This window comes from Puma concolor, chromosome D4 (genome assembly GCF_028749965.1).
Source record: "Puma concolor isolate L17-30 chromosome D4, mPumCon1.1.hap2, whole genome shotgun sequence".
Lineage (NCBI taxonomy): Eukaryota > Metazoa > Chordata > Mammalia > Carnivora > Felidae > Puma > Puma concolor.
In genome coordinates this window covers 56759485-56774535 of record NC_141679.1, presented here as the reverse complement: position 1 = coordinate 56774535, position 15051 = coordinate 56759485, and the positions used below count along the sequence as shown (strand labels likewise).

At 40.4% G+C, this 15051-nt stretch overlaps 1 protein-coding gene across 3 annotated transcripts in view; it reads right to left on the bottom strand.

The window, feature by feature from the left end:
* The window catches only part of UBAP1 (ubiquitin associated protein 1), a 61915-nt gene that overhangs the window by 3620 nt on the left and 43244 nt on the right, over positions 1 to 15051 (bottom strand). For all 3 annotated transcript variants that reach the window (XM_025913959.2, XM_086683387.1, XM_025913965.2), the window contains 2 exons: positions 14014 to 14138; positions 8009 to 8944 (listed from right to left, as the gene is read on the bottom strand). In XM_025913959.2, coding sequence (XP_025769744.1) covers positions 8009 to 8944; positions 14014 to 14138 — 1061 coding nt within the window. The remainder of the gene's footprint in view (positions 1 to 8008; positions 8945 to 14013; positions 14139 to 15051) is intronic.

Here is a 15051-nt window from a genome sequence, read left to right as displayed (position 1 = left end):
GAGGGAGGGTGTGCTTAGGAAGCAGGGAACTCAGCTCCCCCCGCCCCATCCTAGAAAGACATTCAAAGTTAATAGCTATAACCAGATACTTTCCTCAAAGTCAGTTGGGAAAAGCCAAAACTATAGGCTTTATAAAGCTCACTGTTTCCTTTTATCCATCTCACCCACAGCACACCCCCGGCAGCCTAGTCACAGGGCTCAGTCATTGAGTTACAGGAGTCACAACAGGGCAGAGACTGGATCAAACCAGTCTGGTACTTCGCAGGTCCCAACAAATCTCTCTTCAGGGTCAGGGTCTAACTGGGCTTGAAAATACCAAAAGCCAAATATGATTAATCATACTGCTGGCACAGTACTTATCACATCACAGTATGCTAATGTGAGCACCCTACCATGTCACACGTATTTCTGAATCCCCAGGGCCTTGCTTTAGGTTTGGTGTTTACAGGCCCTGCTCATCAATTGTTGAATAAATGGAGGTCTATTAGGATTTTTTTTTTTTTTGAGAGCAAGTTGGGGAGGAGCAGAAAGAAAGGAAGAAAGAAAATCTTAAAAAGGCTCCAAGCATGGAGCCTGATGCAGGGCTCAATCCCACAACCATGAGATCAAGACCTGAGCTGAAATCAAGTCAGATGCTTAGCCACCCAGGTGCTCTGGTCTATTAGGATTTCAAAGGGGGAATTTAATTTAACACAGCAAATTGACACTGATTCTCCCTCCCCAAAACCCACTACAATGATAATAAAACTATTAATCTTTAAGGTCAAAAAAAGAGGGAACAGCAGTGGACAATATATTTCAATGAAATATTAGAACATGGAATGCTAGCAGAAGCAGTGAAGTTATAAGTAAGTGGGAGAAAGAAGAGTCAGTCCACCAGCCCTTCAAAACTCCTGAGAGGGGTTCAGCATTTGGAAGCACCAGGTACTGTTGTGATAAGGCAAGGACACAAAGTGAATGATTAGAGCGATAAGACCCTCAGGGAAAACCTTCCCCACCTGACCCTCACCCTCTTCAGGGGGGCAGAAAGTTCACTCTCTAGGACTAAAATATGGATACAAGGGATGGCATATGACAAAATGAGCTATAAGAACAAAAGGGGAATTTAAGTAAAAATCCTATACACCAGACTTCCCCAACCTTCCTTAACCCTCAGGCAGAATTCTCAGGTGAAACTGTAAGCCTCCAAAACCTTCACATGTTGACACTTTGCAGAGCCCCCCAAAGCCTACTAACCTTCAACCTACAGTGAAACTTAGTGATTGGCAAGAACACCCCAACACACACATTTCCCCCTCTGCTGATTTTTTTTAAGTGCCTCGCTCTTAAATGTGAATAGAAAGCCAGAGATCCCAAACCAAGAGAGAGAATAGACAAAGAAAGCACTTGGGATTTAAAGTATGGTAAAGTAAAATTTTATTTAAAAGATTGTGAGATTTTTAAAAAATGATTATAACACAGTCAAAGATATATCCAGAAAGTAAAACATAAAGACAAAAAGATAAGGGGCATCTGGCTGGCTCAGGCAGTAGTAGCACGTGACTCTTAATCTCTGGATCATGAGTTAGAGCACCACACTGGGTGTAAAGATTACTTAAAAAACAAAACCTAAAAAGTCTCCTCTTTTAAAGAAAAAGGACAGGAAACAAAAGGATAGCACATTAGAACAACAGTCAAGGAGGTCCAATATCCAGTTATAGGAATTCCAGAAAAAGAGAAAACAAAATATTAATAAAAGAAAAAAAATCTCAACAGATGTTGGCGAGGATGCGGAGAAAGAGGAACCCTTCTGCACTGCTGGTGAGAATGCAAACTGGTGCAGCCACTCTGGAAAACAGTATGGAGGTTTCTCAAAAAAATTAACAGTAGAACTACCCTATGACCCAGCAATTGAACTACTAGGTATTTATCCAAAGGATACAAAAATGCTGGTTCGAAGGGGGCATGGGCACCCCAACGTTTATAGCAGCACTATCGACAATAGCCAAAGTATGGACAGAGCCCAAATATCCATCAACTGATGAATGGATAAAGAAGATGTGGTATATATATTCAATGGAGTATTAGTGATAAAAAGGAATGAAATCTTACCATTTGCAACAACATGGATGGAACTAGAGTGTATTATGCTAATCAAAATAAGTCAGAGAAAGACAAATATCATGTGATTTCACTCATGTGGAATTTAAGAAATGAAACAGATGAACATAGGGGAAGGGAAACAAAAATAAGACAAAGAGAGGGAAACAAACCATAAGGGACTCTTAAATACAGAGAACAAACTGAGGGTTGCTGGGTATGGGGATGGGCTTAGATGCGCGATGGGCATTAAGGAAGGTACTTGTTGGGATAAGCACTGGGTGTTATACAAAAGTGATGAATCATTAGATTCTATTCCTGAAATCATTATTACACTATATCTTAACTCATTTGGATTTAAATTTTTTAAAAAATCTCAAATTTTTTAAAAACTGAGCTGAGCCTTATGAAAGGATCTAGGAGGGCCTAGTAGCACAATAAATGAACAAGGCACAGCACACCATGAGTAAACTTCAAATCTCCAGAAATGAAGATCCCAAAATCTATTTGAGCAGGTGGTGGTTGGAAGAACACAGAAGCACAGGAATGCTAGAAAGCAGTGGAGCTTATACTTCAATAAAGTTTCTTTAAAAAGAGAAGGAACAATGTCTTGAAAATTCTTAAAGGGAAACAATCTTCAACTAAGAAATCTAAATCCATCCAAACTATCATTCGCACATAAGGTTAAAATTAAGACATTTCTGGACACTCAAGGACTCAAAACTGACAGGTTACCCAGTATTTTTGGATGTGTCAGAATGAGAAAATTATCACTGGGTCTCTGATCGCTCTCTCGGAGCATTTGGACAAAACTGGAAACAAATACAAAGAAACTATGCAGAGGAGCACCTGGCTGGCTCTGTCCATAGTGCATGTGACTCAATCTTGGGGTTGTGAGTTTGAGCCCCATGTTGGGGGCAGAGAATACTTTAAAAAAAAAAAATCTTTAAAAAAATTTTTGACTTTTTTTTTTTTTTTTAAAGTATCCTCTACCCCCAACATGGGCTTGAACTCACAACCCTGAGATCGAGTCACATGCTCCACCAACTGAGCAAGCAGGTGCCCCAAACTGCAAATTTTTTAAATGGAGTAATTTATGAGAAAAAAACTGCAAAATTAAAAAAAAAAAAATCACAATACAGTATCTGAATTTGACAATAAATATTTACCCAATCATAATAATGTGAACAGCATCATTAATTTACCAAGTTTTGTGATATAATTATGATGGAAGCTATAGGAAGGAGGTAGAGGAGCTACTATAAAAGCTAAATCCTCAACTATAACAAAGTATAAAACTATCTAAAATTGATAAATTTAGGGGGCACCTGGGTGGCTCAGTCAGTTGAGGGTCCAAATCTGGCTCAGGCCATGATCTCATGGTTCATGAGTTTGAGCCCCACATCAGACTCGCTGCTGTCAGCACAGAGCTGGCTTCAGATCCTCTGTCCCTCTCTCTGCCCCTCCCCCACTTGTGCTCTCTCAAAAATAAACATCTAAAAAGAAAGAGTAAAATAAAATTTAGAAAAAGCAACATAAGCACTTTATTTAGAAATACATAGATAAAACCCAGCAGAAATAGCTTAAAGAGTCCAAAGTGCCTAACTAAAGGAAGCAAAACTGGAGTTGGGGAGTGGTGAGTCAGGGAGCTACTGTTTTTCAATATGACTTGATTGGGGTGCCTGGCTGGCTCAATCAGTAGAGCATGTGACTCATGACCCTAAGGTCATGAGCCTTACACTGGGTGCAGAGATAAATAAATAATTTAAAATAAATAGGGGCCCCTGGGTGGCTCAGTCGGTTAAAGCATCCAACTCTTGATTTCTGCTCAGGTCATGATCTCACAATTCATGAGATCGAGCCCCACATCAGGCTCCCCACTGACAGCATAGAACATGCTTGGGATTCTCACTCTCTCCCTCTCTCTCTGCCCCTCTCTGGCTCACTCATGCGCACACATGCACTCTCTCCTTTTCAAAATAAACAAACTTAAAAAAAAAAAACTCGGGGTGCCTAGGAGGCTCCGTTGGTTGAGCGGCCAACTTCGGCTCAGGTCACGATCTCACGGTCCGTGAGTTCGAGCCCCGCGTCAGGCTCTGTGCTGACAGCTCGGAGCCTGGAGCCTGTTTCCGATTCTGTGTCTCCCTCTCTCTGACCCTCCCCCGTTCATGCTCTGTCTCTCTCTGTCTCAAAAATAAATAAACGTTAAAAAAAAAAAAAAATTAAAAAAAAAAAACTAGAGGGGCACTTGGGTGGCTCAGCTGATTAAGCATCCAACTCAGGTCATGATCTTGCAGTTTATGAGTTCAAGTGCCACATCGAGCTCTGTGCTGACAGCTCAGAGCCTGGAGCCTGCTTCACATTCTATGTCTCCCTTTCTGTCTCTGCCCCTCCCCCTCTCATGCTCTGTCTGTCTCTCTCCCCCTCAAAAATAAAACATTAAAGAAAATTTAGGGGCACATGGCTGGCTCAATCAGTTGGGTGTCCAACTTTGGCTCAGGTCATGATCTCACAATTTGTGGGTTCGAGCCCCGCGTCAGGCTCTGTGCTGACAGCTTAGAGCCTGAAGCCTGCTTCGGATTCTGTGTCTCCCTCACTCTCTCTCCCTCCCCCACTCATGCTCGCTTGCTCTCTCTCTCTCTCAAAAATAAAGATTAAAAAAAAAATTTTTTTTTAATTTTCATTTAAAAAAATCTAGAGATACAGGGGCGCCTAGGTGGCTCAGTTGGTTAAATGGCCAACTTCAGCTCAGGTCATGATCTCACGGTTTAGGAGTTCGAGCCCCACGTTGGGATCTGTGCTGACAGCTCAGAGCCTGGAGACTGTTTCGGATTCTGTGTCTACCTCTCTGACCCATCCCCATTCATGTGTTCTTTCTCTCTCTCTGTCTCTTGTCTCTCTCTCTCTCTCTCTTCCCCCGTCAAAAATAAACATTAAAAAAAAATAGAGACAACAGAAGGATTTGTAAGTATTAAAGCAATGGCAACAGAAGAAATGATAAACAGATGTGAACACATAAAAGTTAAGAGAGTATATGTCAAAAAAATTTTTAAATACACTTTTGGAGGGCACCTGGGTGGCTCAGTCAGTTAAGCATCTCTTGCTTTTGGCTCAGATCATGATCTCACAGTTCTCTCTCCCCTCTATCTCCACCCCTCTCCTGCACATACACACTCACTCTCAAATAAATATGTATTTTTTTAATAATAAAATACACTTCCAAAGCAAACTGGCACTACTAATGCTTACTGGCCAAATTAGTAAATTCAGAAGTATAAGGAAAAGGCAAAGTATTTTGCTGAATCAACTGTGTAAGAGTAAGAAATGTATCCATACCCAGAGAAAGAGAACCCCAATGGCAGAGTGAGACTAACCAGTGAGCAGAGCCAGGTCCACAAAAGGCTGACATAGAGTAAGAAAAGCATGGCTAGGGCTAGGTCAGGCAGTTCTATGCTGGTCTCAGAAGAAGGGCGCATTACAAGATTATTCTTCTAAAGCTAATCCATGGACTTCTCAACTTCTAAGATTAGTTTATATAAACACTAAAACATGGAATCAGAATCTGAAAAGTGAGACCCAAACATCAGGCCTAAAATAGCCAACAAGAACTAAATTCCAAGAACCCTTCCCTGAGTTCCTATATAAACAGTGTATACAGCCCAGTTAACTCCTTTACTCCCCTCCCCCATCCTCAAGTCACTAAGTATCCTGAAGAGAAGTGCTTTGTTCTCACCATGGGCCTCAAAAACTCACACTAAGATCAAGGGCCAGGATGGAAATCAGGCTTTGCTTCTTGGGGATAAGGGCCATGACTTCCTTAGAAAAACACCAGAACTTCAGTTCTGTTTATTTGCCCCTTGAAGGCAGAAAATCCCAAGCCAGCAAGAAGCAGGTCCCCTTCCCACCCTGAAATGGATGGGCCTGAAAGAAACTCCACAATCAGGTGGGTCAGAGAATGACAGGCATTCTGGTCTGAGAACCATTTAGTTTATCAGCTTTGGTCTCTAAATGGTCACTGTAATTTTAAGGCGGGTTGGGGGTGGGGGACTTGAGGCTGAGGATCCCTAATGTTTCCCAGAGTGCTTTTAATTTCTCCACAGCATACATTGAATCATGAAGAGTATCCTCCTGACCAAGGCCCAAAACCAGACCAGGAGGAATTAGGATGAAGTCCATTCCTAGGAGATAACACTAGAGTGTCATGCACTATCAAGTTTATCTGGGACGGGGTGCCTGGCAGGCTGTCAGTGGAGCATGTGACTCTTGATCTCGGGGTTGTTGGTTTGAACCCCACATTGAGTACAGAGAATTACTTAAAAAATAAAATCTTAAAAAAAAAAAGTTTATCTGGGACAAGGTCTATGGAAGTTTATAAACAAAAGTGAGTTCTATGACAGTGGGAGCACTCACAGAGACAGTCATTTACCAAGAATGCTACTGCTGGGACTTTAGGCACTTACTGTAAAGTATCCCAAGGCTCATCTTTCTACCAGCTAATACCAGGCTTATTATGGTCTCTGACAGATATCCCACTAATATAATCAGGCTCCTTTCTGGCTCTAAATAAATAGTCTCTTGATATGCTGTCATTTAAAAAAATCTGTGAGCTGGTATAGCAAAAAGTTCTTGGACTTCTAGGATTTCTATTCTAGAATGCAATGTATTATTCTGTGCTGCTTGAAACCACATCAAAAGCCTACCCTTTATGACAAAGGACTTACAACTTTTTTGAATATGACAAAATCAGATTTTCAGTGTAATACAAGTTGTAACTTTTATCATTAATCCATCTTTCAACATTAATCTGAATTCCAACCTTCCCCTCTCCCTCCCTTTGTAGGGATTCTTACTAGTGAGCAAAAAAAGGTGATTGCAGGATTTAAATCTGAAGGTTTTGGGGGCGCCTGAGTGGCTCAGTCGAGCATCTGACCCGACTTCAGCTCAGGTCATGATTCCAGGGTTGTAGGATAGAACCCCAAGTCTGGCTCCACGCTGAGTATGGAGCCTGCTTAAGATTTTCTCCCTCTCTCTCTCTCTCTCTCTCTCCCCCCCCCCCCACCTTTCTCTGCCCCTCTCCCCAACTCATGCTCTCTCTCTCTCTCTAATAAAAAAATAAATAAAATCTGCAGGTTTAAAAGTGACAAATTTCTACCTTTTGCTCGGACTTCTGATTCAAATTATCTCCCAGTTACTAAGGCACCACGCAGTCTGCAGAACCATAACCAAGTTAGGTAAATTATAGTACACACAAGAACCAACCTTCTGGGCAGAATGAGAAGGAAAGAGGAAAGCAGGGACAAGATACAATGAGGAGTACCAAGCAACCTTCAAAAAAATGAATAAAGTAGGAAAAAGTAAATAAAAAGTTACAAAGAAAGAAAGCCTTTTTAAAAAAAGGCAGCAGAGAAAGAAACAAAGTAATCAGAAAAACACCATTCATGCATGATATACATTATCTTTTTGAAGGAAGACCAAAAAGATGCAGGTAGGAACAAGGGAACATTAACCAGGCTAGCTCCTGGTTACTAACACTCCTTTGACCTCAGGAAACTAACCAGAACATACATAAGCAAAGTCCATACAGCCACGTCCCATCTTATCCTAAACCTTAAAAAGAAGAATGTGAGGTGACAACTGTTAGGTAGAATTTAGAAATCTTTGGGGACTCCTGGGTGGCTCAGTCAGTTGAGCGTCTGACTTCAGCTCAGGTCGTGATTTCGCGATGAGTTTGAGCCTCACATCAGGCTCTCTGCTGTCAGTGCAGAACCCACTTCTGATCCCCTGTGTCTCCCTCTCTCTGCCCCTCCCCCACTCATGCTGTCTCTCCTTCTCTCTCAAAAATAAACATTAAAAAAAAAAAGAACTTAGAAATCTTTGGAGCTCTAATTCGGAGGGAATTTTTTCCCCAAGAGGGATTTAAAAGGCTTACCGTGGGACCTGTATTTGGAGGTGATGATTCTTCTGTGCACACAGACAAGACAGAGAGGGAAGGCATCTGGGAGATCAGATCTGAGGGAGTCAGGGTTGGCACCTCTGTGCCACTGTCTAAGTTCAAAGCTGAAAGCCCAAGAGTATGATGCCCATTGAGCTCACTGGCACTGCTTTGGGTGGAAGGCTTTAGGGAATTCCGGAAGGTGCCATTGCGGAGGCAGGATGTGCTATGGAAAGTGCTTGCCAGCTTGGCTGTCTTCTGATTGCTATCATCAGAGTCAAGTTTGGGAAAGGATAGGGATTTGATATTGCTTACTGCAGGAATGGGGGGGAGGGACACTTTGGAAGACAGCGACATCTTTTCACAGTTGCCCAACTGTGGTAAGGTTATAAAGCCATTGGGTTTGTGAAGAGGCTTGATATCTAGGGTTGCCCGCTCCAGGGATGCCAGGACCTCCTCATCCTGTAACACAGACCCAGAGCCTCCTCTGGGCAAGTTATTGTCCAATAACTGAGCCATAATTGGTCCAGTGGTTCCTACCAGAATGTTTCTCAGCTCTTCCTTCTCATCAATAGTTTTTAACTCCAGATTATCAAATGGGTCTTCTTCACACTCAAAGTCAGCAGGATTGAAATCTGCCTTTGTGTGGGGTGGGCTGAGAACTTTCTGTTTCGTGGCACTGCTGCTGACCCGAGTCGGGGTGAGGATGCTGTTGTGCTGTAAGCTGGCAAGGATGGGGTTAATAGGAGGTGGCATTGTGGCTGTACTGTGAGTCTTGGAGAAGCTCATTTTGCTGTCGCCCTCTGGGCCACTCTTAGAATTCACTTTAGTTTCTACTTCCTCAGCCTTACGCTCTGCTTCCCGCTGGGCTTCTTGGATTTTCTTAATATCTTCAGCCCACTCAATAGTTTTCTTTTCCAAGGAGAAGTCATACTGCAAAGATATAGCACAGAAAGGAGGTGTGAACCCAGGTGACTGCCCTTCCAACTCAATTCCTCCAGAGAATTCACTTCTTCCTCACACCAGCAAAAGAGATCCATTCTAGGCAGCATATAAGGTGTATGGAACCATCCCCAGTAAGGAAAACTAAGGCTTCCTAATCTCCTTATGTGGTTTAATCAAACTACACTCCTAGATTACATCTAGAAAAGAACTAGAGTTCCCACCACCTCTAATCCTATATACCAGGCCAAAGGTACCCTGCCAAGTACTCCCTGCCTTCCTTCTCTCCCCTCAGATCATTTTCCTTTCTAGAATTCTTCATTGGTGGCCTAGGCAGAGCTCAGTGGCCCCCTCTAAAGCTTTCCTGATGGCCTGTTCCTTCCTCTGAACTCTTACATAGCATCTGTCTCTATCGTGTGACGCCAAGCACAAGTGACCACACGTAGATTTAATCTTTAATTTTTTCCTAAACATTGTCCCCAACAATATCACAAACCTCTGGTGGGCAGCTACTGGGCTTTAGACCCTCTTGGAGTCTGTTATCTAGCACAACGCCCTAGATAAATCCTGCTCAATAATAACAGCCCCTAACATTTAAAAAGCACCTACCAGGTACCATGCAAGATTCTACGCACTTTGTTTGTATTAACTCTGGATCTTTTAAACAACCTTTAAAGTACCTACCTAAAAGTAGGTATTATTGTTACCCTCACTTTACAAGAGCTTGCCCAACGTCATAAAGCTGGTAAGTGGTAAAGCCTGGATGTGAATCCAGGCAATTGACTACAGATTCTATGTTCTTAAACCACTACCTATTAAGTTATAATGAACAGATTGTACTCTAAATACAGGAAAACTTCTTAATAAGAAATCTAGAAATATTCATATCAGGATTTTACAGTGCAAACTGCATAAGGATTCACTTCATGGTTGGTTCCTTAACAGTACCTTCGAGTATATCTCAATTTACAAGAATTTCCATTTGCATACTTGGAAAAAAAATACGATTACATAAAACAAAATTCACCTTGGACAGGAGAAAACAAAACTTTTGGTGTTGACTCTAAAGCCTCAGAACTAAACAACGTCTGTGTGCACATTCAAGGCTTCAGAGATAAAAAAAAAAAAAAAAAAAAAGGTGGGGGGGAGGGGTGGGATGGAGAGGAAAGGGGCCTATATGCTCAGACCAGAGTTTTAGAGTACAAGAAACACAATAAAGTGCCTCTGGTCATCCCCAAGTCTTTCAGTTCAAACAACACAAGAGAAGCCTGGAAATGCACATGTCAAGAAGTTTGTTTATACCCCTGGGCACCTGGCTGGCTCAGTCAGTGAAGCATGTGACTCTTGATCTCAACCCCCATGTTGGGTATAGAGGTTACTTTAAAAAATTTTTTTCTCTTAAATCTTAAAAAAAGAAAAAAAAAAAAGGAAAGGAAGGAAGGAAGGAAGGAAGGAAGGAAGGAAGGAAGGAAGGAAAAGAAAAAGAAAGAAAGAGTTCATTTACATCCCTAAGCCAGCTGCTGAGCCCCAGAAAGGCACCTTGTGATCATGGTACTGCCTTTCTACCACTAACGGTAGTGAAAAAACAGCACTGGGCAAAGACTGCTGCTTCTAACTGTGGAGTAAATCCAATTTTGCACCTGGCTTCTTCCACCAAATACAGCCTGTAACCGACTTCCCACCGCCTGTAAACATGGGTCCCTAAAATTTTACTCTCAAGAACTGGAAATTTATCTCCTTTTTTTGTAAAACCTTTATTGACTTTCATTTTTTAATTACCATAGTAAATACAGAATACTTGGAACACAGGAAAAACAGTAGAAATATTACAGTGAAAAATTGTGATTTGAGTGTACAAATAAGTAATAAACAGCATCAAATATTTATGGAGTATCAGAAACCAGAATACGCATTATAAATGCATTATCTTATTTAATCCTCATAACAACCTTAAATGCTAATTATCCCCATTTTACAGATAAGGAAACGGAAGCTTGAAAAGTGTAAGAAATCTGTACAAGATTACACAGCTATTACATGGCAATTCCAGCTCATGAATGAGTGATACCAAATTCTGCTCTAAATTGAAACACTGACAGCCATTCCCCACTACTGTGACCACCACCAATATGATATTCAGTGAAAGCTTTCTAGACCCAGGGTGCATGGATTATTTATATATGTTTTACTAGATCACTTTGATGAATGTTTAACTGAAAAATTGAGTTTGTACTGTCATGTATGGGCGAATATGACAAAGTTACAGGAAGCGTCAAGGTATCTACCTGTCTAGGACCCTAGGTCTGACTCTTCTCTGAATAGGAAGGAGACCAGTACCAATACCACAACCAAATCCCCCATGGAGACCCAGAGTGTCAAAGTTTAAGGGTACTGTGTGCAATTACAGAACAAAAATATTTCAACTGTCCCACACAAGAATGGAGCTCATATCTCCTCTTTTGTTATTAGTGGGTGCTATGAATATAGTGAGCACAGCACCATGCACTTATTAATGCTTTATGCTGATCAAATAAATAGAAAATTCCCAGCAATGCCTAAAATAGCAGCAATTTGGGATTCAAAACAATTTTTCTGGATGAATCAATGAAGCAGTGAATAATATGAGAACTATTAAAAGAAAATGGAGATGTTTTTTAACACTATTGTTAACAGTATCCTGCACACAGAGAGGTATTTACTAATACCTGCTATCGCCAATAAAAAAGTCACCAGGTAGGGCACCTGGGTGGCTCAGTCAGGTAAGCGTCCAACTCTTGGTTTCTGCTCAGGTCATGATCTCACAGTTTATGGGTTCGAGCCCCCACATCGGGCTCTGGTGCTGACAGTCCAGAGCCTGCTTGGAATTCTCTCCCTCTCTCTCTGCCTCTCCCCGAGTCGTGCTCACGTGCATTCTCTCTCTCTCTCAAAATAAATAAATAAGCATTTTTTTTAAAAAGTCACCAGGCAAAGAAAACAATGTAAAACTTTATATGGGATATCTGTGTCTCTTCTGGCTCAATAAATTCTCCATACACAATAGGGATAGCAATTCAGTATTTGAAAATATGTAAGATATTAAATATCATTAGTAATTAAGGAAATACACATCAAAACCACAATAAGAGACCCACTGTAAACTCCAAGGATGTATATAACCAAAAAGACAGATTAGAAGAGTTGGCAAGGATGTGGATAAACTGAAACCCTCACGCACTGTGGATAGATTGTAAAATGGTGCAGCCACTTGGGAAAATAGTCTAGTGGTTCCCCAAAAGGTTAAACGTAGTTACCATATGACAACCCAGCAATTCCACTTATACACCCAAGAAAATTGAAAGAATATGTCCACACAAAAACCTATATACAAACGTTCATGCCACCATTATTCATAATAAACAAAAAGTGAAAAACACCAAAATGTCCATCAAGCAATGAATGGAAAAACAAAACGTAGTGTTATCAATACAACAGAACATTATAAAGTCATAAAAATGAATGACATACCAACACTTCATTCATTACACATTGATAAACCTTGAAAACATTATGCTAAAGGAAAAGAGTCAATCACAAAAGACTATCTACTGTATTATTCCACTTATATGACATGTCCAATATAGGCAAATTCATAAAGACAAAGTAGATTTAGTGGTTTCGAGGGGCTAGGGTGAGAGGGAATGACTGCTAATGGCACTGCATTTCTTTTGGGGGGATGAAACTACTTAGGAATTAGGACAGTAATAACGGTTATACACTCTGAATATACTAAAAACCATTTATGTGCAAACCTAAAAAGGCAAATTTCAAGGTATATGAATATCTTGATAAAGCTATTATTCTAAAAAATGTAACTATAGTTCTCCCATTATAATTACTCACTGCATTTAGACTGGAAGATAAATATTTCTTAGAGTAACATGTTGGTGCCTTAGAGAATCTCCCAGAAACAAAACTCCTTTGCCAGAAAGCTGTATTTTTTTAAATCTTAAGTCACAGGAAGAAGTGTTTGATGGATAGTGTACTCTGTTTTCCCATGTGACTCTTTCTCTACACTGTAAGCTCCTTGAGGACAGTGATTAAGGTATTTATCCCTATCCCCAGCCCTAGTGGAACACTGCTCAAAAGCAGGCATTCAGTAAATGTGTACTGAAGGAAGAAAGGAAGTCACAAAACATAAGGCTATTTGCTGCTTTCAAGAAGTAATTCTGTACATTTATATATAACTGCACTTTAAAGATGAGAGGATTAAGAAGCTATTGAAGAGGTGGCATTTAAGCACAATCTAGAAGAATAAGCAGATTTTAACAGGTAGACAGCTTTCAGTACAGTGAGAAAGAGGAAAATATTTGAAGTGGAGGTAACAGCTCATGAGAAAAAACACAGTACAGATAGGTAATATACACGGTATATTCAATGAATTGGCAGTAACCTGGTATGGAGGAGACATGGAGGAGATAATGAGCCGAGGTGCTTTACCACACCTTACGTCTACACTTGATTCAGTAAGGACTGGTGAACCAGTGTAAGTTTTTTTTTTAACAGGGATGTGACCATTTGAAACTTTAACTTAGTAGTATTACTCTAGAAACAATATGGAAAACTTAAAAAAATGCTACAAGAAGAGGGGCCAATTAAAGAGGCTATTGCAATAGTGCAGGTGAAAAAATAAGGTTAAGGATGAACTGGATGGTAAAGGTGAGACACAGCAGAGAGAAAAATATCACCTTATTTGAATGACTAAGAAGATAATGAGGACATCAAAAGAGAGAAGGAAAAGAGGCGAATGAGCAAGTCAGATGGACAATGGAGATTTGTTTCAGACAAGGCACAGAATCCCAGGAATACACAGTCTAACAGATTGCAGAAGGTCTGTAACAGATATATAAACATATGTAAGTATGTGTGTGAGAGAGACAATGTGAGCCAAGCAGTAACAGTTGCTATACAAAATACAAATAAGAGATAAGAGAATGGGTTTTTTTTCCTATTTCACTATACATCAAATTCTTACTTTTTAAATTTTTAAATGCACTAAACTTTAACTAAAAATTACCACTTACCTGTATTTCTCTGACAACCTGCAAACAATCAGGCAAGGAGAAGCCAATAGGTAGACCAACTTTAGCTGGTGTTTTGAATTTGTCTCCTATCTTAAATGGGACATCATCAAGGTAACTGAAAGTCCCTATAATCAAAAATAAAGTAGAAAATATCAGCAAAAAACTTTATTATTTGTTTTGCTATACTCTTACATCTAGGATACAACATTAAGTTATGCTAGCCTAAAACCAGAAGTTAAGAGGGCTGCTTCTCTGACTGCTTACCTTCTCCTGACCCTAGATCTCCGTGCAGGGAGGAAATCCTACCTGAGCCTACTTGATCTTATAAGGGTTTATTTTCGATTATACTTAGCGAAAGAGCCAAAGTACTCACAGAAGCCTAAAAGGCCTCCCCAAAGCCCACTATCCCTCTGCCCTCAACTGTCTGTCGCCTCTAACTACACTAAATCAAGGTGATTCTCTGTCCCTCAACCATGACAGAGTCAAATCTACCTCAAAAATTCTGCAGTGGCTGCTCCCTTTATCTGGACTGTTCTCTTAGATATCCACATGACTTATTCCTTTGCCTCCTTCAAGTCTTTGTTCAAATGTCACTTTCTCAGTGACGCTTACTCTGACCATCCTATTTAAAGTTCCTATATGACCCTCACTGCAGTACTCCCATGTTACTATCTATCTTTTCCTCCACAGCACTTAGTACCTTCTAACATATTATTCATTTTTAAATTATATTTATTGTCTGTCTGGCCCAGTGGAATGTAAGTAAGCTCCTTGCAGGCAAGTATGTAAGTCTATTTTATTCACTGATATTGTCTCAAAACATGCACATATTAGGCACTTCAAAAATACTGAATTAATGATAGAACCTCCACAAAAGAATCTCCTTGACTAGATTTCTCTACTTCAGAAAGAATCATTTTTAATTAATACAAGGAATTACTCTACATTTTTTTAAGACTATATTCTGGAGCAGATGTGGAAATATTCAAGAACCACAACACTTATGAAAAAAGGAAAACCAGACCAGACCATGGGAAT